Genomic DNA, 27,210 nt, shown 5'->3' on the forward strand with positions numbered 1-27,210 from the left:
TTTTTTTTATATATTTATGTTTCCCTAGATACAATAGTGGATATATTTAAATAAGGGTAAATATCTTCCCTCCACAAGGCTTTCTATCTTATAGAGAGATTGGGTATGTGTGTATTTGTATTGTAGCAGGAGGCCTATTTGCCACACTTCTCTTGCATAGGGACAGGTAAGGTCCCAGGAACTCTGGAGGGGAAGGCTACATACAGAGTTAATCTTTGTACAGACTTACTCCTAGCCTACATACACACAGGTGGTCTAATGAGGTAATTAGATCAAGGGGAAGAGGCTTGTGTATTTAAAACCTGAGTTGGACATTGTGTTTGTGACTGATGCTGGAAGAGCTGGCCAGTCAGTAGAGAGCCAGACTGTGTTTAGCTTAGCATTAGGGTCACCAAGAGGTGTAAACAATGTGACATTGTTTACTGGAGTCATCCTGATGAAGTATTGCTCTTTAGTGTGACGCAAACAATTAAGCACCGTTTAATGTGAAGCTGTCTGATGTCTGCGGGGTGTCAGAAGTGCTACAAGTGGTGTCATCGTGTTATCGCCAAGGACAGCCGATGCACAGCTGTCTACCCAGCCTCCAAAAGCAAAGGTGGTGACTGGAAAATGCTGAATGCCACTATCCGACTCCAAACTGTGTATTAAGCTGTCAGTTGCAGTGTGAGGAGATTGTTGTAATTGCAGGGAGAGTTAAGAGCAATAACTGTGGAACTGGTCAGCACTTGTTTGTTTTACCTGTGAAGAAAGCAAATGTTTTAAAAATTGCTGTAGTGCACTGAAAGTGAAAAGTGTGATGTTTAAACTGCACATAGAAATCAAAAGTAATTGCTGCCAGCATACATTTTCTTTACTACAGCCAAGATGGTCAAGAGAAAGAATAAAGTATGTCAGAAAGTGTAGAAACAGATTTTACTGAAATTGTTTCCAAGCAGAGTGAATTGGAAAAATTGCATTGTAGTTTGCAGAATGGAAAAGAAGTTGAAGAAGCTCATGTTTGTAAGCCTGGTATGACCAAGGTCAGACTCTGTGGCCAGGAAAGCATATGAATGTTTGGAGAAAATTTGCATAGAAGACTATGTAGGCATGGCAGAGTATGATTGCATGGAGAGAACTTTTAGAGAAGAAATCTCCTGGCTTGAAAAGGAGTATAGGGACTCAAAGCTGCAAGTTGTAGAAAAGATAAAAGCCCAAGGAATTGTTTCGGAGTCCTTGAGAAATGAATTACGAAATGCTGTTTAAATCAGAAGGAAGAGTAGTGGAAGCTATTAAAGACATAGCAGCAGAGAATGAAGAAAGAGGAAAAGCAGTGGAATCTCTTAAAGAGATAGTAGTGGAGAAAGACCAAGAGATTGCTGCGCTGAAACAAGAGCTTGTCAAGGCTCAGCTCGAGGTCACTCCCAGCACTGTTAAGCCTGTGGTGCCACATGGCGCTGTCCGGTCCATGGAATCTCATAGCTCTGTCCGGTCCGTGGAACCTCATAGCGCTGTCTGGCTGGATGTTTTGTGTTGCCACTATTGGTCAAGGTCCAGCTGTGAAATTGTGGAACAGAAGGTGTTGCAAGTGCGGACAGCTTGGACACCTTAAAGCCAATTGTTATAAACCCCATAAACAGTATCGGAAAGTGGTCCAACTGGACATGCTAGCAACTAAGACACTGGTCGGGAGCCCAGTCTTAACGGAGTTTCCAGGGAACTCACAGCATGTGGTTCTCAGTTGTGGGGACTTGCTATCCCGGAATGCTGTTCTGGGGGACACGGTAAAAGTATCACCGTTTTGGCAAGCCTGGAAATACTAAATTGGCAGTGGCTGATGGCATCTCAAATATGGCCGTCTCACCTGTTGGTGAGAGGATAGACTGGTCTAAGTATCCAGAGTTGTTGAGTGTGACTGACTTGGCACAAGACCAGAGGAATGATGGGACTTTACAACATGCATTTAAATTGCTTAATAATATTGATGCTATTGTGGGACCTGTCAACTGGGCAGGCTGTATGCCAATATATGTTGTGAGAGAAAATGTATTATTATATATTGCTACTGTATTGGGGAGGAGAGTAGAACAGTTCATGTACCCTAGTGTTGGAGGCTGCACACACTCAGGTGGATGGTGGACACTTTTGGGAAGGGAGAACAAGGGAACATGTTCTGCGCAGGTTTTACTGGCCCAGAGTCTGCTTAGCAGTGAAGAGGTTCTGTAGGGCTTGTGCGGTGTGCCAGAAAACCTACCCCAATGTCACAGTACAGCCACAATTGGAAGAGGTTTACATTCATCCTTTTAGAAATGCAAGGGTCTGTGAGTGGAAACAGAGAGAGGACAGGCTGTTTAGGAACAATGTTCTCAGCTTAAAAGAAGATAAGGTCCCCGTTAGGGCACTGATAGACATGGTTGAGAAGACTCTTGAAGTGATAACTGAATCTCTTTCACAGAGATGTGGTGTCCTTCTCACCAATGTTGTCAACGCTTAGGACAAAGGGTATGTAGCAAAGAGGCCTATTTGACACACCTCTCATGCATAGGGGGACAGGTCATGTCCTGGGAAGTCTGCAGGGGAAGGCTACATACAGAGTTATATCCGTACACAGGCAAACTCCTATCCTATACACACACAGGTGGTCTACTGAGGTAATTAGATCAAGGGGAGGAGACTTGTGTATGTAAAACCTGAGTTGGTTGGACAATTGTGTTTATGACTGATGCTGGAAGAGCTGTCCAGTCAGTAGAGAGCCAGACTGTGTTTAGCTTAGCATTAGGGTCACCAGGAGGTGTAAACAGCGTGACATTGTTTACTGGTGTCATCATGACAAAGTATTGCTCTTTATTGTGACGCAAACAATAAAACACTGTTTAATTTGAAGCGATCTGTGTCTGATGTCTGTGGGGTGTCAGTGCCAGAAGTCCTACAAGTGATGTCAGATGTGCTACAGTATATATGTATATATTAATCTTTGCAGGTATATCATCAAGTTTGAAGGCAGCAATATGTATTTTAAAAAATCAGAAAAATTTGCTTTATAACAAAGTTACCGATTTTAAGGGACTAATGGAATTAATATATTTGAATGCTCTTTCAAAGGCTATACCTTCTGGTAACTCAATCAAGTGTTTTAAAGGAGGGTAGTAGAAAAAGGGAGCACTATATATTTTGCAGCCACAGTGATCAGCTGTTTATTCCAAGCAGCATGAAGCATATACTTTTATGTGCCCTTGCACAACATACCAGCCTTTGCCCTTATAGTACATAAGTACAAAAAGAAGAAAGGAAAAATGTCTGTCACAACCAGTAGGATCAGAGGAGTACCTGTACAGTCTGCTCACGTTGGCACTACCTACTAGGGCGCTTGGTCTTCGCAGCTCCCTGATCGCAGGTCGCGGTTCTCCTAGGAGGTGATGAGTGAAACTGTGAAGAGAACCTGGACTATAACTGAAGATGCTTTGGATGAGGATACCAGGATGGCTGAGAGATTAGGAGACAGTAGAGTAGTGTGCTGATTAACACAGGAGGCTGGTAGCGATGGTAGCAATAACCGGCAGAGCGTTTACCACAAGGATAGTGGAGTAGACACAGAGGCTGTGATGATCTGCAGATAGTTGTGCTGGAGACATCAGAGAACAAGTAGCAAACATGACATCTGAACAGAAGAGTAGACCTGAAGATCTGTCAACTTGGTAAAGAAGCAGGTGCTTTAAATAGACAGAGCTGACAAGGAATTAGCCAATCAAGAGAATGCAGGAAGTATTGAGCAGACAAGGTGTGTGCCTGCTCAGTTCAACCCAGCAAGTGAATGCAGAAAGAGGGTAACAGGTGTGAACAGTGACCATAGTGCAGGTTTAGCTGGTGCAATGTGTGACAGTGTCATGATTGGGGCACATAGTGAACTGATCCCTATAATAAAATAAAATTCCAACCTTTATTAATGATTAATTAAAAATATATGAGATTTTCCATATTATTGCTAAGTTATCATTGTTAGCGATTTTTTTAAATAAACAAGGTGATGTAGGCAGATCAGCTTTCCTCTTCCAGCCGACTTCTTCTCCTGACCTCCTGTCAGTTCCATCTCGGTCACTGAACAGATCCGGTGCTGCTGAACCATGGTGGCGTACTGGAGACAAGCCAGGCTCCGTTACATCCGTTACTCTCAGATCTGTGCCCAGGCAGTGAGAGCAGTGCTGAAACCACAGTTTAAAACGGAGGCAGAAAAGGTCGCAGCTGCCAATGTGAAGGTCATTAACCCGAAAAAAGAAGCCTAAACACAAGAAAATCGTATTTGAAAAGTGAGCCCACGTTAACTCATTGTTTCAGCAATATGTCTAAATCTATCACTGTTTTCTTTGTACATTAAACTTTATTGTCCATATAAAAAAAAAACAAAAAGCAAACAAACAAGGTAATGTGAAAAAGTGTGTTAAAATGGCAGCCCCTAAAGGAGGACTTACCCAGTATGTAGCAGCGAGTAAATAGATCTAGCAGCCCTATTAACCACATAGATATTGGTGGAAACACAGTGGATGCATACAATTCAGAATAGTATTAACTACACAGTATTAAAGTAATTTCATTGTTTTCCAATAAGCATTGTATATTGCCTTAATGTGGTTCCAAAGCACAATGTGACTTAATAGCCAAAAGTAGCAGAATAAAAATAAGTACAGCTGTTACGTATCGCAGGCGCCCTGGATCCAGTGTACAGTCATTCAGGTCTGAAGGCTGTGGTCAAGTAGACTGTTCACTGGATCCAGAGCCCCAGCTTATATACAGTCAGTGAATACAGTAAAACAATGCAGATGATGTGGCTTGCTTCTATAGGCGTCGTAGCATGCTATACGCACAATTTCGGACAAAGACCATCAAGTTTTCAGATATTAATTGAAGTGACTATATCCAATTATCTGATTTCGACAACCGAATGGATGATTTAATTCTGTATTTACAACTGCAATATATAAGAAGCAGCTAAGGCATGATTGAATAAATATTCTTACTGATGGAATTGTACAGCCCCTAAAGGAGGACTTATCCACAGTGTAACTGCAAGCAACAGATCTGGCAATCTTATTAATTATACAGGCATCGACTGATAGTTATATGTAGGGCATTTAAACATTTTAGAATATTATTAATGACACCTGTAATGTGTGAGTGCACCGCCTGAGATTTATAAATGCTCAATATATGATTTATGAGTTAATATAAACATTTATATTGGGTTTGTGACAATTTAGTGGGGTGGTTTTCCAATAGATGAATCTTCTTACATGTCAGCTACCTTCAATCTGTATACAAAAAGCCTTTTTCCCCAACATGTGTATACATAATGCAGAGTCTGTATTTTCAGCCTAAAAAGCCATATTCAAAATTTAAACATAGATTATTTGGTGTTGGTGAGCATTTATTATCAGACATTTGAATTTGGTATAAGTATTATTAGCTGTGCCTAATCAGGGAAATCCACATTGATTTTAAGAAGCTATAGACAAATATTTGGTCAGAATAAAGGTGTTGGATTGCCAAGCAGTGCAAGCACATGCCATTATGAGCATAATTGAACACTATCGGCTGAGACAGACTGAAGCAACTGACTTTGTGATCCTTACATCTAGTTTACCTTTGGAAAAAAGTGGACAAGCCAGTATTGGTGGTTAGAGCTGTGATAGAGATGAATGTAAAGATTATCTTTAGCTCAAAGGCTACCAAAAACTTGGTTTTGTTTTTTTTATTCATGTGCATGGCAGGAAATAACTACAGATACTTAGATGCTGAGTATGATAACAAATTCATATTGCTCAGGCCACCGCAAAGATTAAGTTATTTACTTTCAAGACTAACAAGTCTTAACTAGGAAAGTAATTAGAAAAACAAATTCACATTTAAGAATAATAATTCATTTAATTGTATACCTTTTCAGCATCCAGTAATATACAGATGGAAATCCCTTATGAGTTAGCATACCGTCACAACTTTTTCGAAGCTTTTGTTATGTGGCTTGACTAAAATATTATGTTCAGTTATTTTTGTTGCTTTATTAATCTTCATTACTCCTAAACCCTTTTCTAATGGATTCCCAAAGTGTCCCAAGTATTGAACTCTTGGGTTTTCTAATTTGAATGGTACATAACCACACAGGTGCATTTAACATTAGTAAAACACATATCAAGTGTATTCAATATGCATTTTGATTGCATTCCTGTGCCTTCTGATGTGTTGAACACATGGAAATTGAACAATTAGTGTTTGTAAAATGCTTCTGCTGCTCAAATAAAAATGCAAATAGACAGGCCCCTCCAGAGGTTCATAGAGGCCCGAGGAGACCCAAATTAAGAGGCTCCCCACCCCCTCTTTCTTAAAAATTAAAAGTATTTAAAATGTTTTTTTTAAATTGATTTTAGTGCTTAACTTTAACTTAACTGTAAAAATAATATACTGTATGCATATACTAATGTACTAGATTATTGGAGATTTCAAATTAGAAGTGCTTTTCTAGCCTTTTTTCTGCAAATGCAGCAGTCAATTTGGAAAAATTCCAACTTTCACAGTTAATATTGAGCATTGCAAGCCCACTCAATCGCTCTTCCCCATAGTGGAGCAATGATATTTTTTTCCGTTCTTCCGGTTTTCAAACTGAGGAAAATGCTCAAAGCAACTGTGATGTTGGGAAACACACCAGAAAGTTTTAGTTCTAACAGAAATCCTAGAAGTTGCTTTGGCTTGCTTTCTATAAATTCGCTTCAGTAAAAATAGTTTGTCACTGAATCTTGGGCAATATCTTTCTTGTGTTGTTGCTAAAAGTTTTCAGCTGTGGATCACAGATCTTCATTACTCATTTTGTTGAACTCCCAAAGAGACTTGAACAAGTCACAAATTACTTTCAGTTGTAACAGTTATGTAACGTGTGTCACAATGCAGTAATGAAGGTAATAAATATGGAGTACTTGCCTTACTCTAGAGTAGCGCTGGCCGGCCGGTGGTGCGGAGTCTAACGGACCCCCTGGTGTTCACCAAAAACCGCCGCAAGGCGGGATGGGCTTCACTGCGGAGGAACGCAGGTCGCGGTCCACTGGTCTGCCTCTAGAAGTAAGGATGCGGGAGATAGCTCAGGATCACACTGAAGCTGGAGGATCAATATGAACCACTCCGTGGTCAGGATAGCCGAGGACTGGTACACTGGATACAGATAATGCGTGGTACAACAAGCCTGGGTCTGGTACACTGGAGTGGAGAGGTTAACGTGGTCAGCAAACCTGGGTCTGGTACACTGGAGCAGAGAGTTAATGTGGTGAACAAGCCTGGGTCTGGTACACTGGAGCAGAGAGTTAACATAGTCAGCAAGCCGGGGTCTGGTACACTGGAGCAGAGAGTAACGTGGTGAACAAGCCTGGGTGTGGTACACTGGAGCAGAGAGTTAACGTAGTCAGCAAGCCGGGGTCTGGTACACTGGAGCAGAGAGTTAATTGTAGTGAGCAAGCCTGGTTCTGGTACACAAGTAGTCACACTGGAAACGCCAAGTCAGGAACAGGAAGAAGTTGCTCTGACGCTGCCCAGGCGTCAGAGCAGGTTTTTTGTAGTTTGCAACTTTGAATTCCCCGCCCTGCGGGATCACGTGACAGCGCTGCCAAGACCCAGAAGAGAGAGAGGATCACGGCGCAGGAACGGGGACAGGTGAGTTGTAACATTTAGTGAAGTAAATCGACGATGAAGACCAGACAGAATGGAGTCTACGACTACATAGAAAATGTTGATCCTATAGTTCTTTTCGGCATCGGATTGAGTAGGTAAGTGGCAACTGGGGGAGAACTCTGTTGGAATCTCAATGGTTTTTTCTACAATTTTGCACTCCATGATTATCTCATCCCATTTATTGCACATTTGTTCAATGTCTTTGATAAGACCTTTGATGCTGTCCAGCTCAACGTCCAATGTAGCAATGCATGCTTCAATATGGAGGGTCGTTTGGCTGATCATTGTAAGTAGCTTTATTCACATAGATGACATTAGTACAAATTTAAATTTCGACAAGTACTCCTTAATTAACTGAATTTCTGATTGAATTTGTGTGGTGAGATTGGGAATTTCATTATTTGATAAATCAACTCCCAAAGAATGCAAATGATTTGCACCTGGTTTAACAGAATCAATGTGTGCAGGCCATCTGGTTATGGATATATTATTAAATGAAGCAGGGAGATGCTCTTTCAGAATTTCCCACCATTGTGGAGAGGAACTTAAGATATTGTATATGTGTTGCGCAGTTTCAAAGTAAGTACTTGCCTCCTTACAGGATTCAGCGCAGTCAACACCCACAAGGTTTAGTGTGTGGTTTCCACAGCTGGAGAAAATACAGAGTTTTGCTCAAACAGAATTGCTGGTACTCCATTGTACAGGGTTATTCAAAAGTCGCAGTACACCCTTTTATTTTAAAAACTCTACAGGAAATTGGGAAACCTGAATACTCCAGTAAGGTATGGGTGATGTGGTCTATCTTTTACGGTATGTACCAAACATGGGCGCCATCTTGAAATCGGCCAATCGACCCAATTCCTGTAGAGTTTTTGAAATAAAAGGGTGTACTGCAACTTTTGAATCACCCTGTATTTCACAGCCATGTTAGATCCATTAGTGTAAGTTTAGCCAGTGCATGCTTGGAAATCTAACTTTAATCTCACCACATTCTCCAATACTCATTCAACAACTTCTTTTCCATTTTTTTGTGAAATTATCAAACATGATAAACTATTCTTCAATTGAAAATTTTAAGCATTCTACAATCTTTACATAACGAATCACCAGAGAGGTCTGTTCCTTGTGAGAACTATCAGGAGTGTTGTTAATGATCTGATCACTGCTAAGACTGAACGCCATTACTCTCTCCTAATTCTCCTGGATCTCTCGGCTGCATTTGACACAAATGACCACTCTCTTCTCATACAAACGCTGCAATCCCTAGGTCTTCAAGACACAGTTCTATCCTGGTTCTCATCCTACCTCTCTAATCGCTCTTTCACTGTTAATTTCTCTGGAGCCACCTCTGCTCCGCTTCCCCTATCAGTTGGAGTACCACAAGGCTCGGTGCTAGGTCCTCTGCTGTTCTCTATCTATACTACTTCTCTTGGAAATCTAATAAGTTCCTTTGGCTTTTAGTATCATCTCTATGCGGATGATACCCAAATCTATCTATCCTCTCCTGATATCTCGACATCTGTGTTGTCCCGTGTAACTGACTGTCTTTCTGCCATATCATCTTGGATGTCCTTTCGTCAACTCAAACTTAATCTTTCTAAAACAGAGTAAATAATATTCCCACCCGCCAACAAGAGCATACCTGACATTTCTATCTCTGTTCATAACATGACCATAAATCCCACCCCACAAGCTCGCTGCCTAGGTGTAATCCTTGATTCACGCCTATCCTTTGTTCCCCACATTGACTCTATATCTAAATCATGTTACATACATCTAAAGAACATTTCCAGAATCCGCACATATCTCACACAAGACACTGCTAAAACCTTAATTCATGCACTAATCATCTCCCGCATTGACTATTGCAATTCCCTCCTTACTGGTCTTCTCAAAAACAGACTCAAACCCCTAAAATCTATTTTGCATGCTTCGGCAAGACTGATTTTCCTTGCAAATAGCTATTCCTCTGTTGAATCACTCTGTATGTCTCTACACTGGCTGCCTGTCTTCTACCGAATCCAATATAAAATACTTTTACTAACCTACAAGGCCATCAACAAAGCTGCACCAACATACATCTCCTCTCTTGTCTCAAAATATCTCCCAACTCGGCAACTCCGTTCTGCAAAAGATCTGCGTCTCATCCACCCTCATTACATCCTCCCATTCCCGGTTACAGGACTTTTTTCGGGCTGCACCCACTCTATGGAACTCTCTCCCTCGCACAATAAGACTCCTCTGGTCTACAAACTTTCAAGCGTTCTCTGAAAACCTACCTATTCAGACAAGCTTATATTATTCCTCAACCACCCTCTTAACCTCACTACCTTTAGCCTGTTACACAATTTCACAGAAGACAACTACCCCCGGACCAACATTGTTGTGTGACAGGATCATTTAGCTTATGAGTCACCTTACCTTTGCAGTCTGGCTGGGCCAAGATGCAAAATGTATACTTAACCTCATGTGTCAATCTCCCATTGCCCCATAGATTGTAAGCTTGCGAGCAGGGCCTTCTCACCTCTTTGTCTGTTTTACCCAGTTTGTTTATTAGTTTATTACGTTTGTCCCCAATTGTAAAGCGCTACAGAATATATTGGTGCTATGTAAATAAATGATGATGATGATGAGTGGCATCAACTATGATAGCAAAGTATTTTGCAATTCTACCGTCCTCAAGAATTGTTTTTATTACAAATGACCCACAAAGCTCTATAAATTCATTTTTTATGGTTGTTGATAGGTAATGAACTTGCATGCATTTTTTGCTCCCTTCCAATGCATGTACAAGTTTAATAAGCCTCGATATTATTGGGTCATAAATGCTGATAAGCTCGATTTATACCTAGAAAGTTTCTGTTATTACGGTCATCATTACGAGAACTAGAATCAAATAATGCTAATCTCCGCTCAGAAATATAAAGATCAACATGCAGGATGCGCTGAAGAGTGTTTCCAATAATTAGCTTCTGTAGGACTTCGGCAAAGAGTAAACGGTAAATTGAAGTTTCAGATAATATTGCTCTGAACCCTGATCTCCCCGACACATAATTTTCTATGTACAGCATTGAACTCTCGTGTGATGGTATTCTATCGTACAATTTATTTCAACCTCTACTCAAAGTCCATCTGGATTGAGCAGAAAAAAACAAAGCGTTTACTGCACTATTATTAAAAATGACGCAAGGCGCACAGTGGAGAGATTGTTTTACTACACTCCAGCATAACCAGTCTCGTGGGCAGGTCTCACCATTCTGAAGGTTTTTCTTAAGTAGAAGATAAGTGAAAGCATGCTTATTAGTGTCTTGTGGAATGTTATTTGGTATTTCAAAACTAGGAATCTTAAAAAATGACTACATTTGGGCAGCATCGCTTTTGTTGATAATGCAGAAATGGACAGGTATAATTATAGCGCACTTCTAGAGACTGCCCCAACGTATAAAAATGGAATCCACCTGTCCCAATATATCAAAAGCAAATGCAAAATTATACGTACAAAGGCGCTCATAGACATCCACGAGGACAGGATAATAAGATTCTTCTTACAATCATGCACAAGACCAGTATATATGGAATAAAAATAAATAAAAAACTGAAACAGAATCACTCCTCAACCACGAGTCGTAATTATGCAATAATATCTTCCATCTTATATGCTCACAAGATGAAATCTTGAATATTTGCGTTGTATTATGTCAACAAATAATACTCCCCCTTCACTGCACACTTCTCTGGAAATTTCATTCTCATCAGAGTATATGTGAAGAAAGGGAATACAATACTATCTAGTGTATTAATCACTTTAATCCATAGTAGAACATGTAACATATTAAAACCAATACTGAATAAAATCCTTAAATGATAAGCATAATGTCCATAGCAGAAGTCCAGATTTCACTAGCATATAAAGTAAACATCCAAGTTGTAACTGTAGGATTCCCTTATACTCGTGATACTGGCTGGAACTCGGGTATGTAGAAACTGCCAAAGCGTTTCCACTCCTTATTGAATTTTTTTTCAAGGCAAAAGGAATATGTAGCTATTTACCCGACTCTGTTTATCCCAATGCTCAAATCACCTCACATCTCCGTAACACCGAAACCGGAAGTGCAGCTACCGGAAGTTCGTATATCAGAGAGAGGCTTGGATAAACACTCAGACACAAAGACACAGAAAAAAACAAAAGACTAAAATATAATCAATATTCTATAAACACCATTTCAACTCAAAATCAGAATTTAGACCCCCAGGGATAAGAGTATTTAACTTATAAATCCAGTGCATTTATGCCTTCGCAAGTTTATTATCCATCTCCTTATTTCTCCATTGGAAGTCTATTCTCTGAACAGCCCAAAAATTATTAATATGATTAGGATTGCAGCAGTGTACATTTTTAAAGTGAAGGGATAATGAATGAGTGGTCAAACATTTTCTAATATTAGCTATGTGTTCTCTAATCCTGATCTTTTAAGGACGTGAAGTCCGTCCTCCATATAATAACCCACACTTACACTCTACTATGCATACAACATAGTTGGTATGGCATGTGATGAATTAATCAATTTTGTACGATTTCCCTTTGGACGTAAATTCACTGATCTTACCGTTATGACAAGTCACTGTCCTGCAGGCACAACATAGACCACATCTATGAAAGCCTTTAGTTCTTATAGGTCTACTGAATGTATCTGGTAACACAGTCTTAACCAATTTATTCCTTATACTAGATGCTTTCCTATATATAAAATAACGGTTTCTCTGGTATTGTATTACCAATAATTTCATCCTTTCTTAACAGTTTCCAATGCCTAGAGAATATTTTTCCCATTCTCTTATGATCACCATTGAATTGGGTAATAAAGGCCCATTCAAATCTATTCCCCTCCTTTTTTTCTTTTGTTTTGGATTCTAAGAGTATACTTCTCTCTATCCTGTTTAGATCATCTTCCACTTTATCTAAACCTAGCTTATCGTAACCCTTGTCCAAAAAATATGTTTTCATTTATTTAATTTGTTCATGTAATATTTCTTCCTCTGTGCAATTTCTTTTAATTCTCCTCATCTGGCCCAATACCCTTAAGCCAGTTTGAGTGATGGTTACTGTTGAATTGTATGTAACAATTAATGTCTGTTGGTTTCTAAAAAGTTGTAGTAAACAAACAAGAATCTTTGATGTAAATAGTGATGTCTAAAAAATTAACCATTGTCTGACTTAAATAAAAGGCGGATATTGTAACTATTATTATTGAGATAGGAACAAAAAAGATAAAGTTCCCCCGTTACCCTGCCAGTTGAAAAATATATCTATACATCGGTGCCATAGGACCAGGTTTTCCGCAAAGTCATGTCCCCGCCAAACATGGAGTTCTTCCCACCATTCCATAAATAGGTTTGCATAACTTGGGACGAACCTGGTCCCCATGCCTGTGCCGATTTCCTGCATGTAGTATTGTTCTTTGAACCTAAAATAATTGTGCGTAAGAATAAAATTGATACCCTCAATCAAAAAGGATTTCATATTTTCAAAGTATGAAGTGGTTCCAAGGAAATATTTCACGGCCTATATGCCAAGTTTGTGTACTATAATTGTATACAACGAGCAAACATCTGCCGTAACCAAGAAATAATTGGATTACCAAGATACTGTAGATATCTTCGCAAGAAAATCAACCTGTATCCTTGAGATATGACCTAGTGTTTTTGGGTTTTTTTGGGGAGTTTTTTTTATAAACTTTTTATTAGAAACATATTTTTTTTGGGTAAAAAGCATTACAAAATCTTGAGAGGTTAATCAGTAACACATAACACGTGTTTACACACAGCAGAACGCATAAACACTCTCATGGTTCTATCATATTCGGGAGGTAATTGCGTAATTATCCAGAACTGCAAAGATGTTGTTTTAAAATTTCAGAACTATAGGGTATGGAGGGGGTGGGAGTAATGAATAGAAGGGGGGGAATGTAGGGACCAGAGGAAGGGATGGGAAGTTGAGAATTCACGCATCAAATAAAGGAGAAGTAAACTTGTTTAGAAGTACCATTCTATATTCAGTTTCTGGTAAAACTGGAGTGGAGGTTGATTATGATATAAGGTCCATGAAGACCAGGCTTTGTAAAAGGAGACGGAGGAGCCCCTCAGTATGCTAGTAATATGTTCCATCTGTAAGTATGCCAGATCCTACTGCAGACCATCTGGAGTGTTGGTGGTGTCGAGTTTTTCCAAGTGGCAGCACTGACAATGTGTGTAAGAAGTTTGTGAGCAGATTTGGTGAGGTCTGGGAGGGGCAGCGGTAGCAGGATATGCTTAGGGTCAGGTGGTATGTGAGTATTTAGAATTGTTGAAGGTAGCGCAAGGACTGCTGTCCAGTATGGTCGTATCCTGGGACGACCTAGTGTTTTTAACTATTGGTTGAAGGTGAAAATCGATTAATTCAGAAAGATTGGTGGTCATACTGCCTATGATAGGCCTACCTTAAGGATTTATTGGATCTTTGTGAAATTTTGACAAAATGTACATTACTGATACAGTAGGATAAGGAATCCTTAAATAATCTTTACGTTAATCCGTAACTACTCCTTTATCTTGATTCCTTTTGAGAAGATTATCCAATTCAATCAATCTGAATTTTATCATTAGAATCATTTTTAATTTTTCTGTATGTACCACCATCCTCTAATTGTCTATGTACCTCAGCTTCATATTTGTTAAGGTCCATAATCACTACACCATCTCCTTTGTCGGCTGGTTTTATTATACTATTTCTATCTGCCTGCACATTTTTGAGCGCTTGTCTCTCCTTAAATGTAAGATTGTAAGAAGTCTGTTTGTTAGTATTCAGTCCAATGAGCTCATCAATAACTAGTTTACTAAAGTTTTCCTTTACATATAAGATGGAAGATATTTCATATTTATGACACGTGGTTGAGGAGTGATTCTGTTTCTTAACTATCTTTTTGGGAATTTTGTTACCTTTTATGGTGAAGTTTATTCCATTTATAGAAATTTACTACATTTTAATCAGTTTTTTATTTATTTATATTCCATATATACTGGTCTTGTGCATGGTTGTTAGAAGAATCTTATTATCCTGTCCTAGTGGATGTCTATGAGCGCCTGTGTACGTATAATTTTGTATTTGCTTTTGATATATTGGGTAAATTCCCTGTTTATATGTTTGGGCAGTCTCTAGACCATAATTATACCTGTCCATTTCTGCATTCTATTTGTATCCGCGGTGGGTTATATTTAAGCTGCACTATGTTCACACATAGGGAAAATAAAAATAGGCTTATGGAGGAGGTCTTTCTAAAGGACCATCAGAATTTAAATACTGATGATGAAGATGTCAGTGTTGTTATGAACAGATTAGAAAGGGTCTTGCTGAAAGAAAATAGGACTTGGTGGGAAATCGTTTCGTTGGAGAGGTATCAAGCAGAACAACTGATCCCCAAAGGATTACAGTTTGATAAAAAAAAACTTCCTTTGGTACAGCGATTAATGAGTTTAGAAAGGAATGGAACAGGATTCTCACCACCTGTTCCTTTTCTTTGATCAAACTCATTTTAAAAGAAAGAAGGGGTGAATTAGAAGTATTAGAGGATGAAATACAAACGTTGAAGATGTTGGTGGCTCCTTTTAGTGATTTGGAAGATTATATACATATGGCCAATAATATTGAAACTAAAATGCAACGTGATTCAAGAGATATTATTAATAGAAAACGAAATAAATTTTATTGAGATAACCATATTTACAAGGATCAATTGCCTGAGAGTCAGGACTCTGTATAAAACACTAGTACCTCATCTAGATCTCATCCAGAGACCCTAAGAAAATTTCCTTCAAGGGCTCTTTCATAAAAAACACATTTAGATCTTGATATGTTCAAGAAGAGGTTTGGAATTCAAATGGGTCATATGTCCACAATCTGTATAAACCAAATAGATAAAATATATACAAGGGAAATAATGGACAATTTCAATCTAGTGTGTATTAGAAAGTAAGGAGAGGGAATAGAAGGGATGTAAGTCCCAATAAGATGAGAAAGCCTTCTAGTTTTCAGGTGCCTGTTCCCAATAGATACAGTATTCTCAATCCCAATAGGAGTGAACCTGGAAATTTGAGCCCTCCACTTTTTTTAGATTGGAGAAGGAAGGATTGGGAAAAAAAAGATGAACAGAAGAGGGAATAGAGGAGGGGATAACATTAAGAAAAAAAGATTATTTGAAGAATAGGAATAATTTCAAAAATAGTATGAATGAGTGTTAATCCCAATAATATGGGTATTAATATAATGGAAGAACAAGGGATACATAAACCATCAGTGTTTAATTTAAGTTCTAAAATACTCACGGAGGATGAGTTGTCAGTATTGAAGAAAGGACTTAAATTTGCACCTACTAATCAGTAGAATCATTTCAGTACGTATATAGACATATAGAAATATGTTAGAAAAATCACTTTGAAAAAATTATTTTTGAATCATAATGATAACAGTGATAACAAAATGGAGGAAGGACCTACTAATAAATTTTAAAATGGATCTTTCTTTTATCCAGCTCATCTAAAGTGCAAATTTATGGATACCTTTAGTAAACTAGTTATTGATGATCTCAATGGACTGAATACTAACAAACAGATTTCTTACAATCTTACCTCTAAGGAGTTACAAGCGCTCAAAAATTTGCAGGCAGATAGAAATAGTATAATAAAACCAGCCGACAAAGAAGGGGGATTTTGGACCTTAACAAATATGAAGCTGAGGTACATAAACAAATAGAGAATGGTGGTACATACAGAATAATTAAAAATAATCCTACTGATAAAATTCAGATTGAATTGGATAATCTTCTCAAAAGGAATCAAGATAAGGCAGTAGTTACGGATCAACTAAAAGATTATTTAAGGGTTCCTTATCCTACTGTACCAGTAATGTACATTTTGCCAAAAATTCACAAAAATCCAATAAATCCTTAAGGTAGGCCTATCACAGCAGGGACAGGCAGTATGACTACCAATCTTTCTGAGTTTTTTCATTTTCACCTTCAACCAATAGTTAAAAACACTAGGTCATATCTCAAGGATGCAGGCGATTTTCTTGCAAAGATATCTACAGTATCTTGGCAATCCAATTATTTCTTGGTTACGGCAGATGTTTGCACGTTGTATACAATTATAGTACACAAACTTGGCATACATGCCGTGAAATATTTCCTTGGAACCACCTCATACTCTGAAAATATGAAATCCTTCTTGATTGAGGGTATCAATTTTATTCTTGCGCACAATTATTTTAGGTTCAAAGAACAATACTACATGCAGGAAATCGGCACAGGCATGGGGACCAGGTTCGCACCAAGTTATGCAAACCTATTTATGGAATGGTGGGAAGAACTCCATGTTTGGTGGGGACATGACTGGGGCAAACCTGGTCCTATGGCACCGATACATAGATGATATATTTTTCATCTGGCAAGGTAATAGGGAGGAACTTGATCTTTTTTTGTTCCTATCTCAATAATAATAGTTACAATATCCGCTGTTTGTTTGATTTAAGTCAGACAATGTCTAATTTTTTTAGACACCACTATTTACATCAAAGATTCTTGTTTGTTTACTAAAACCAACAGGCATTAATAGTTAGAAACAATTCAACAGTAATCATCACTCAAACTGGCTTAAGGGTATTCCTTTGGGCCAGATGAGGAGAATTAAAAGGAATTACACAGAGGAAGAAATATTACATGATCAGATTACAGAAATTAAAACATATTTTTTGGACAAGGGTTACAATAAGCTTTGTTTAGATAAAATGGAAGATGATCTAAACAGGATAGACAGAAGTATACTCTTGGACTCCAAAACAAAAGAAAAAAAGGAGACAAATGGATTTGAATGGGCCTTTATTACCCAATTCAATGGTTTTCATAAGAGAATGGAAAAAATATTTTCTAGGCATTGGAAACTGTTGAGGAATGATGAAATTATTGGTAATAAAATACCAGAGAAACCACTATTTAGGTATAGGAAATCATCTAGTATAAGGAATAAATTGGTTAAGACTGTGTTACCAGATACATTCAGTAGACCTATAAGAACTAAAGGCTTTCATAGATGTGGTCTATGTTGTGCCTGCAGGACAGTGACTTGTCATAGCGGTAAGATCAGTGAATTTACGTCCAAAGGGAAATCGTACAAAATTGATCAATTCATCACATGCCATACCAACTATGTTGTATACATAGTAGAGTGTAAGTGTGGGTTATTATATGTAGGACGGACTTCACGTCCTTAAAAGATCAGGATTAGAGAACACATAGCTAATATTAGAAAAGGTTTGACCACTCATTCATTATCCCTTCACTTTAAAAATGTACACTCCTGCAATCCTAATCATATTAATAATTTTTGGGCTTCCAATGGAGAAATAAGGAGATGGATAATAAACTTGCGAAGGCATAAATGCACTGGATTTATAAGTTAAATACTCTTATCCCTGGGGGTCTAAATTCTGATTTTGAGTTGAAATGGTGTTTATAGAATATTGATTATATTTTTTGTCTTTTGTTTTTTTTCTGTGTCTTTGTGTCTGAGTGTTTACAGGTACAAGAATCACTACCATAAGGATGGATTTTTTTGAAATATTTATTTTTATACAATACATTATTGGTACCCATAGATTAGTTTGTTTGTATTAGATAGGTTTATTATATATTACACGGTCATACTTTTTTATGTTACAATAGGGAAGGTAGTAGATACTATCATCATCATCATCACCATTTATTTATATAGCGCCACTAATTACGCAGCGCTGTACAGAGAACTCACTCACATCAGTCCCTGCCCCAATGGGGCTTACAGTCTAAATTCCCTAACACACAGACACGGACAGGCAAACACACACACACACACACACACAGACAGACAGACAGAGACTAGGGTCAATTTTTATATTCCATTGTTGTGATATGTATTAAGCCATGGAAAATGCATTTCTGGCTTTTGGTAAGCCAGGTAATATGTTTAATGCATTATAGTTCCCATGCCTCGTTTTGAGATATTTACTTCTGGTTTCCGTTGTATATGGATCGTAATACTTACATATTTAAGTCTCGCTCTATTAAATAATTAATTATTGGTATTCATAGATTAGTTTATGGTGCATTATTATTATATAATTATACTGTCATACTTGGTATAATAGGGACAGTAGTAGAAACCATTTTCTATTGTTGTGATGTATATCAAAGCATAGAAAATACATTTCCAGCTTTTTGTAAGTCAGGTGATACCTTGCATGCATTATAGCTCCCAAGCCTCGTCTTGAGATACATACTTCCGGTTTCTGGTGCATACGGATCATAATACTTACATATCCAAGCCTCGCTCTGATTTACGAACTTCCGGTAGATGCACTTCTGGTTTCGGTGGTACGAAAATGTGAGGTAATTTGAGCATTGGGATATATAAACAGAGTTGGATAAGTAGCTACATATTCCTTTTGCCTTGAAAAAGACTCCAGTAAGGAGTGGAAACTTGTTGCCAGTTTCTACATACCCGAGTTCCAGCCAGTATCACGAGTAGAAGGGAATCCTACAGCTACAGTGTGGATGTTTACCTTATATGCTAGTGAAATCTTGACTTCTGGTATGGGCATTATCCTTATCCTTTAAGGATTTTATTCAGTATTGTTTTTAATATGTTAAATGTTTTACTTTGGATTAAAGTGGTAATACACTAGATAGTATTGTATTCCCTTTATTCACATATACTCTGATGAGAATGAAATTTCCAGAGAAGTGTGCAGTGAAGGAGGAGTATCATTTGTTGACATAATACAACGCAAGTAATGAAGATTTCATCTTGTAAGCATATAAGATGGAAGATATTATTGCATATTTATGATACGTGGTTGAGGAGTGATTCTGTTTCTTCACTATCTATTTGGGAACTTTGTTACCTTTTATGGTGAAGTTCATTCCATTTATAAAAAATTACTACACTATATCAGTTTTTTTTATTTATTTATATTCCATATATACTGGTCTTGTGCATGATTGTAAGAAGAATCTTATTATCCTGTCCTGGTGGATGTCTATGAGCGTCTTTGTATGTATAATTTTGTATTTGCTTTTGTTGATGATACCAATGTCGATCATGGTAAATGTTTCAGCAGATTTTAATTCTTACTCTTCTGATTCTCTGTGTTCTTGCTATAGAGTTTCTGTTTCGTAAACTGGATCGTCTGCTGCTTGTCTCTGTGTCGGCTGAGTTGGCGGTATTGCTGTTGGCACATTTCTTTCTCAGTAAATGGCTTTATTCACATGTTGAACTTCAGCCTCAGGCATTGAATTTGGAACAGAATTATAATTTTTTGCAGTTGCGGTGGTTTCCTTGGTTTCATTTTCAACTGTGTTTGAAGCTGAAGTTCCTGATCCTGAAGCACTTGTTGTTGGATCGGTTGGGAGAAGAGCGTTTTCTTGTATCAGTGATTTCAGAAATGAAGTTGTTGGCCCTAACTTTTTAGATTCGGCTTCTGTTCATGCCCCACTTTCACATTTCCTCAACAGCATCGTATGGCTTCTCGTAATATTCTGAAACATCAGTTGTATAAAAATTATTATTTTTTGTTATTGCCCTTATAAATTTCTGGAAACCGACTACACATAGACATGGGGTGAATAAAGGCTTTTGGGCATATTCAATTGTTGCTCCGGCCGCCAAAAAAACGAGCGCTCTAAAACTATTACCGTTCATACGGTAATTACTTGCTGAATTTCATCTCGCAGCTCAGAGAAATTCAGCCAGTAAACTACCGTATTAACGTTTTTCGCGCGCAATATTACCGTATTAACGGTAATAGTTTTAACGCGCTCTTTTTTTTGCGTCCGGAGCAACAATTGAATAGCCCTCATTATGTCACACTTACTCCCTCACCCCACAGCTCACACTTCCCTATCACACCTCACTGCTCACCCCGCAGCCCACCCCACAGCTCATAGTGCCCTATAACGTCTCAAACTGCTCCCCTCATGCCCTTGACCTTTTCCAACACTCCAAATTGTTTCTCCCACCACCCTAATTTTATCCCAGCAACTCAATTGCCCCATACAAACAGGAACTTACCCTAATTCAGCCCCAGCAATCACACACACATACATACAGTTACTACAGAAAACAGTGAGTCTTCCTGGCTGCAGCTCCTCCTCCTCAATATGAGTCTGACAGCTGCTGCTCAGTACGTGTAGCCCAACCACCCATGCTCAGACATCACTCTCCCTGACAGCCCTGCGGAAGCTGGGAATAGACTGCAGAGAATGAGCTGGGCGCACTGATTTTAAGAACATTGCAGCAGGCGCCTGGCAAATGGACATTGTGGCGGCAGTCGGTTCCGCCTCCAGGGCAGCCTGCACTCTGTGTTAGGGCACCAGTCATGCCACCCTAGTTGCAACCCTGTCGCCTAATTTATGCTATTTACCTTTAAGAGCATTCAGATGTTCACTTAAAAGCATCAAGTAAACATTGAACATCAAACAGTCCAGTCTAGTTTCCTAATTATAAACAAACTATTCCTTTGTGTAGTTGGGACTCACTCACCCCGGCAAATCTCATGGACAAGTGACGTTCTTATGTGTCTGGATAGATGCATCATGTATAGAGAGCAATAAGCGAATGCGCCAATTAACATGTTTAAGCGCTAGGTTTAAACTTTTATTACTTGTAATTTGCCAATTTGTCAAATGGATAAATATATTAAAAAAGAAAAAAAAAGTTTGAACAAAAAAACAATACATTTAAAAATTTTGAGGCCCCCTGCCAGTTGGCGGCCCGGGGACTTTTCCTCACTACCCCCCCCCACACACACACTCTCAGATAGAGCCTGAAAATAGGTAACTTCTTGTGTTGGAGAATCTTAGGGGCATATTCAATTGTTAAAAAGTTCCGCAGCGGTAAAATCTAGCTGGATTTCAGCTCGTGGCTCAGGAAGCTGCGAACTGAAATCCAGCGAGTAAATTACTGTATTAACTGTTTTTCCGCGCACGGTTACCGTAATAATGGTAATCGTGCGCGGACCACGGGATTTTCGGCGTTTACGCCGACAATTGAATATGCCCCTTAGGCTGTTATTTACACAGTAGCTATTTTTAAATTTGGTGACCTCTTCGCTGCAGAGATTCTTCTCATCTGTTTCTGTCTTTGCAGGTCCTTATTGTCCAGTAAACTAACTAGGTTGCAACCTAGGATGCAAGGTTTTTATTTTGGTGGGGGGAGGGAAAAAGTGTTTTGGAGGCAAAATTGTAACAAGAAGAGGTATAAACTGAAATTCAATGACATGTAAGAGAATAGTTGTCCCCTAAAGTAAAAGGAGAACATGAAAGAAAAATATAGTAACGTTTTAGTCCTGATATATTCTCCTGATAAAAGGCTGAAGACAATGAGTTATCCGAGGATGAGAAACAAGGATGGTGACAGATGTGGTCATGACTGCCCTTCAGTTCTTCACCCTCTGTTGCGCTCGTTCATGCCTCCATTCAGCTAAACAGTTATTATTTTAAGGAATATGAGTAATACAGATTGCCGTGACCCTTTTAGAAAGTAAAGTGAAAGTTTTGAAAACACTGGAACATTAACACTGATGGAAGGAGAGGATGAAGTAAGTCGTATTTTAAATTACGAAAAATTCATTTTTATCTACTGCGTGTTAACCTGGCGTGGAAATCAGGGGGCACTACAAGAGTAATAGCATTAGGGCGGCCTGAGCCATTAATTAGGCTCCTGTGTCTTTATCACCTCTTATCATACACATAGTTTTGGTATATTGTTATGCAATGCATCTGCACAGATACACAATATAAACTAGAATAGGGGCTTCACAGATACAGATTTCTGTACCACTGCATCTTTTCAGTTAATCTACATATCTGAATTTCAATTTGTGCTTGGTACTTGATTTAGAAATCTTTTATTCATTCTTACTACCATCTTTTTTTCAGACGTCTTCCATTTGATAGCTTTGTGAATATTGTTTTTAAGTAATGAGTGTACAATGAAGTGTGGTTTAGCACTGAAAATCAATGTAGCAATGGCAGTGTAACTGTTCTCTATATTTGTGGTCGGTTTCCATTAACAAGCTTATGTTTTTGCATTTTTACTTCACAGCAAGGATCAAGCAATGCAGAGAAATTTGACTATGTAAGTATTACATTATGTTTCCCCACATATTGTGATGTTTCCAATTTTAAATAACTCTAAACTTGAAAACCTTGCTATTACCCAGGTCATTCCAGAGATCCAATCATTTCATCAATTTTACTTGTAAAATGGAAAGCCACCTATATAGATGCCCATGCTTCTTCTTTCCCAAATGCTGGCCACCCTGTCCCTGCAAGAAAGTAGAAGTAGCCATTTAAAATTTTAATTGACCATGTTCAAATATTTTTGTGTAGCATTTAATTTTCTTGCAAGAAAATGAATTTTATTTTCGCCTAGTTGGCTTAATGAAAGTTGCCATTTGGACGTTACTTAATCACGCATAGAACAAGGGTGTCTCTAGGTAATTTTTGTTTTTACTGGTGTAAACTGAACACCCGTGGATCACAGTGGTACCTATTTTAAAATGCATTTCCCAACAGGTGGATGGGAACGAATTCAATTTGACATCTGTCTTTTGCAATGAAATGTCTAGCTTTAAAAGCTGTATAGCTCATAAGAAATTTAATTAAAAGCAAATGAAGTGGGAAGCGCAACAAAAAGAAAGAAAAAAAAAAGATAGTATCAATATTCCACTGAGTTGTCAATCGGTGTGAAATAATATCTTAGTGGAACATATAGAAATGGGAAGATATGTAAAAGCAACATAAAAAAGTATTATATAGTTGCTATAATTATATTCATTAACTATATGTTGTGTTCTGTAAACTACCTTTGTCACAAGCACCAAAATGTGATGGCTAGTAAAACCTTCAGTTGATTTAGACACCTCTATGTGCATCTGTTAACTGATGAAAATCAAACTGTTAGATCTGAAGCTTTGAAATCTTCGTTTGAAATGGAAACAGAAACAATTATATTCAGTAAAATTTAATAAAAAAGTAAATCCCAATGTTTTTTTATAGATAGTGGACATATCTTTCAACAGTTTTTTTTACTGCATTTAAGTACAGAACAACATAAGATCTTTAAAAGAAACGTAAGTGTATGAGGTTATGTTATATATAAAACAAAGATGTTTTGAATATATAAGAGTTAAAGATTGTCAAACCATGAACAATAGACATCAATGCTAAATATTAAAAATCAACACTTGTAAAAGGTTTCTGGGGAAAATGTGGCTTGTGCATATTCTGTTTAATAATTATAACGATAATTGCCTAAAGGATGTTCAGCATTTTAATAAGAGATTTTTGAGTGATTTTTATTGCTTCCATTTGCTGTAGAAAATCACCAATCTGTTCACACTATTTTAAGCATGTTTAAGTAAAATTTGAAATGTGTTAGAGCTAGTTCATCAATACAACACAACAACCCTTTGATATGGCGCCTAAATGAGAATAATAATAGCACAAGCAATGATTAGCCAAAAGGTCAAACTGTTGCAATAACCAAGGCGGCTGCAAACCAACTGTATAAAGTCCAATAAACTAAAAACAACGGCTTAGGATAGAAAATAAGGTAATTCAGTTACCATTGATGTTAAGTAGATCTGCCTTTCCCAGTAGTATTTTATAAATAGCTGTCACCAACAACTGACAGCAGATTGCTAGAGGAAAATCCTGGCATTCTGTAATAATATTTTAAGCTTTAACGTAATTGGTGCCAAAAAAAATCACTTCTTAGATGCACATGAAGAGAAAATTGTATATTGTACCTAGTATTTCTTTTTTCTATTACCTTTTGTCTAAATTTCCCTCACAACTTCTGCTTCTTGTACTTGTCAGTATATTCATAATTCTCTGGACCTAAGTTGTGATAACTAAAACTGCTGAGTCATAGAGCATAGTCCTATTTGCGCATGCTGTGCGCGTCAGATGTGATAGTGCACCTAGTTTTCCACCAAAGCAAACTGGTTTCTGAAGCAAGATGGCAGCATTTGCAGAGGAGCAGAAGTATGCATCTGCTTTTGGGAGCAGCAGGGCATTTTTTCCGACGTTCGGGGCAGGCACACCTTTGCCCCCTAGTTTTGTGAAGCAGTGGAAGAGCAAGAATTTATTTAGCAGCGTCACAATATTGAAATTACATAAATGTGAAGAAAAAGCAGATGTGGTCTTGTTCTGTACTGTTACATTTTGCATTTTACATTTTGTGTCACATTTGTAGGTGCTCTTTGCCCAGTGTAACAAAAACTTCCAAACACACAAACTGCAACATATAAAAAAAAGTTAGTCACAATGTCCCTTCACTCTAAGGGTTAATTGACACCATATATAAGGCTAATCTGAGTAGCTTTTTTATTTGAGAAAAACTGAAATCGTTTCATTTAATGAAAGGAATGGCTCCAAAGCAATAGGTGATACACTATTACAAACTGCACATAGATTTTTCTTCTCTGCTTCCAAGCAAACCTAGGAGCACTTCTAGTCTGCAGAGGTATCTCTTGAGAGTGCAGATTAGATATTTACGTTGAAGTACACTGGGTGGACCAAGGTGTTTTTTGATGTGCATCCATTATGTTTTGTAAATGAGGTCCACCTTATTTTCCTTAATTTCAATGTGTACATGCATATATGTGTATTATTTAAAAATGCAGATAAATGCTTCACAGGCTATATAAATATGTAAATATTTTTTGTACCTAATAAAATCTGATTTCTGCTCCTATAGGTAATGCAGTTCTTAAATAAGATGGCTGGCAATGAGTATGTTGGATTCAGTAATGCTACGTAAGTATTCAAGATACAATTAAAGTAATTAAGATATATATTTAGAAAATGGGACCCACACAATCACCGGATAAAGGTAAATGAGTCACAAACAGACATAATGAAATCACTAATATTTTGTATAGTTTCAATGAGCTTTTAAAATGAAATATTATGTTTTTGTGATGAATAAAAAGAGAACAGTCCTAAAAAAGCATTACGTTGCAATCTAGTTATAAAACAATATGACCTGTCTCCGTTATGATGACTAAAGTCAAATAATTTTTACTATGCATTTATAAAAAAAAAAAAAGTGAAGTATTGCTTATTTATTTATAAGTTGTATTTTCACTTTTAACCTGTTTTTTGTTTGTTTTTGATTTGCATTTTTTGAAAACTTGCTGGAAACAAACTTTTTCCTACATAGTTTAGCTAAGCACAGTTTCTTCAAAAATTAAGACCAATCTCAAATTTTATCATCATCAGCAACATTTATTTATATAGTGCCAGCAAATTTCGTAGCACTTTACAATTGGGAACAAACCATAATAAAACATTACTGGTTAATACATACATAAAGAAAGGTAAGAGGGCCCTGCTCATAAGATAATAATCTATGGGATTTTGCGAGTTTTATACACGAGGGTAAGTGCTACATATTGCATATTCGTCCAGCTAGAATGCAAAGGTAAACAATAGTGAGCTGTATGATCAGTTGCACAGCAATGTTGGTCACATGGTTGTTGTCTTGTGTTAACTGTGTAGATCAGGGGTGGGCAAACCAGTCCTCAAGGGCCATATAACAGTTCATGTTTTTAGGATTTCTTTAATCATGCACAGCTGAGTTAATCTATTTGGCTGGGTCAGTAATTATCCCAGCTGTTTCTACAGACAGAAATCCTAAAAACATGAACTGTTATATGGCCCTTTAGGACTGGTTTGCCCACCCCTGGTGTAGATGGTGATAATAGGGTAACCTAGAGAGATTAAGGTGGTGGTTGAGGAATATTATAAGCTTATAGAAAAACAGTATTTGGGGATCTGTGCTTCCTTTGAGTTTAAAAAAGCTCCATAAATTGCTGCCGCAAGGGGGAGTTTCAGCCCACCAGGTAAGGTAAACGAGATAATTCCCTGGCGCAAATAGGTGAAGTCAAATGATCATATTGTTATTGTATGAAAGCATAGTGAATTAATACAATTTATTGTATTCATGCATTGGAATACAACATTTCAAAAAATATAGTAAAGGTTGCAACCTATTATAAACAATATTGGCTATGCATTACAATTTATATGGATCCATAACGATATTTACAAATGTATTTTATTATGAAAACTTATGTGTAAAATCCTGTTTTTGTTCTTTTTGCTGTTTTGAAAGATGAATTGATGCCAAAGCAAGAACCACAAAGTTTGAGAAATCTTGGTGGTGATTAGTATAAAAATACTCACATTTGATTTTACTTTCACTTACTTGACATTGCAATAAAAAGACACTTTGGCAATTTTGGGTAGACTTTCTTGTCAGTGGGCATAGGCAAACCTATAGTATTTTATAAAAATTCAAAATCTTCTGAAGGATTCAAAATAGAAGTTGTGTGGCTACTGCCTAAACAAATTGTTCATATTGATGTTGAAATGTGTCCAGCTCAAAATGTGCCAA

The 27,210-nt window shown here is 37.6% G+C and overlaps 1 protein-coding gene and 1 pseudogene across 7 annotated transcripts in view; both read left to right on the plus strand.

The window, feature by feature from the left end:
• Nucleotides 1-27,210, plus strand: part of GLS (glutaminase) — a 368,780-nt gene that overhangs the window by 85,337 nt on the left and 256,233 nt on the right. For all 7 annotated transcript variants that reach the window (XM_075180013.1, XM_075180012.1, XM_075180008.1 and 4 more), the window contains exons 6-7: nucleotides 22,849-22,881; nucleotides 25,510-25,568. In XM_075180013.1, coding sequence (XP_075036114.1) covers nucleotides 22,849-22,881; nucleotides 25,510-25,568 — 92 coding nt within the window. The remainder of the gene's footprint in view (nucleotides 1-22,848; nucleotides 22,882-25,509; nucleotides 25,569-27,210) is intronic.
• LOC142096967 (ATP synthase F(1) complex subunit epsilon, mitochondrial pseudogene) lies at nucleotides 4,066-4,732 on the plus strand (annotated as a pseudogene).

This window comes from Mixophyes fleayi, chromosome 7, assembly GCF_038048845.1.
Source record: "Mixophyes fleayi isolate aMixFle1 chromosome 7, aMixFle1.hap1, whole genome shotgun sequence".
In the NCBI taxonomy this organism is placed as follows: Eukaryota; Metazoa; Chordata; class Amphibia; order Anura; family Limnodynastidae; genus Mixophyes; species Mixophyes fleayi.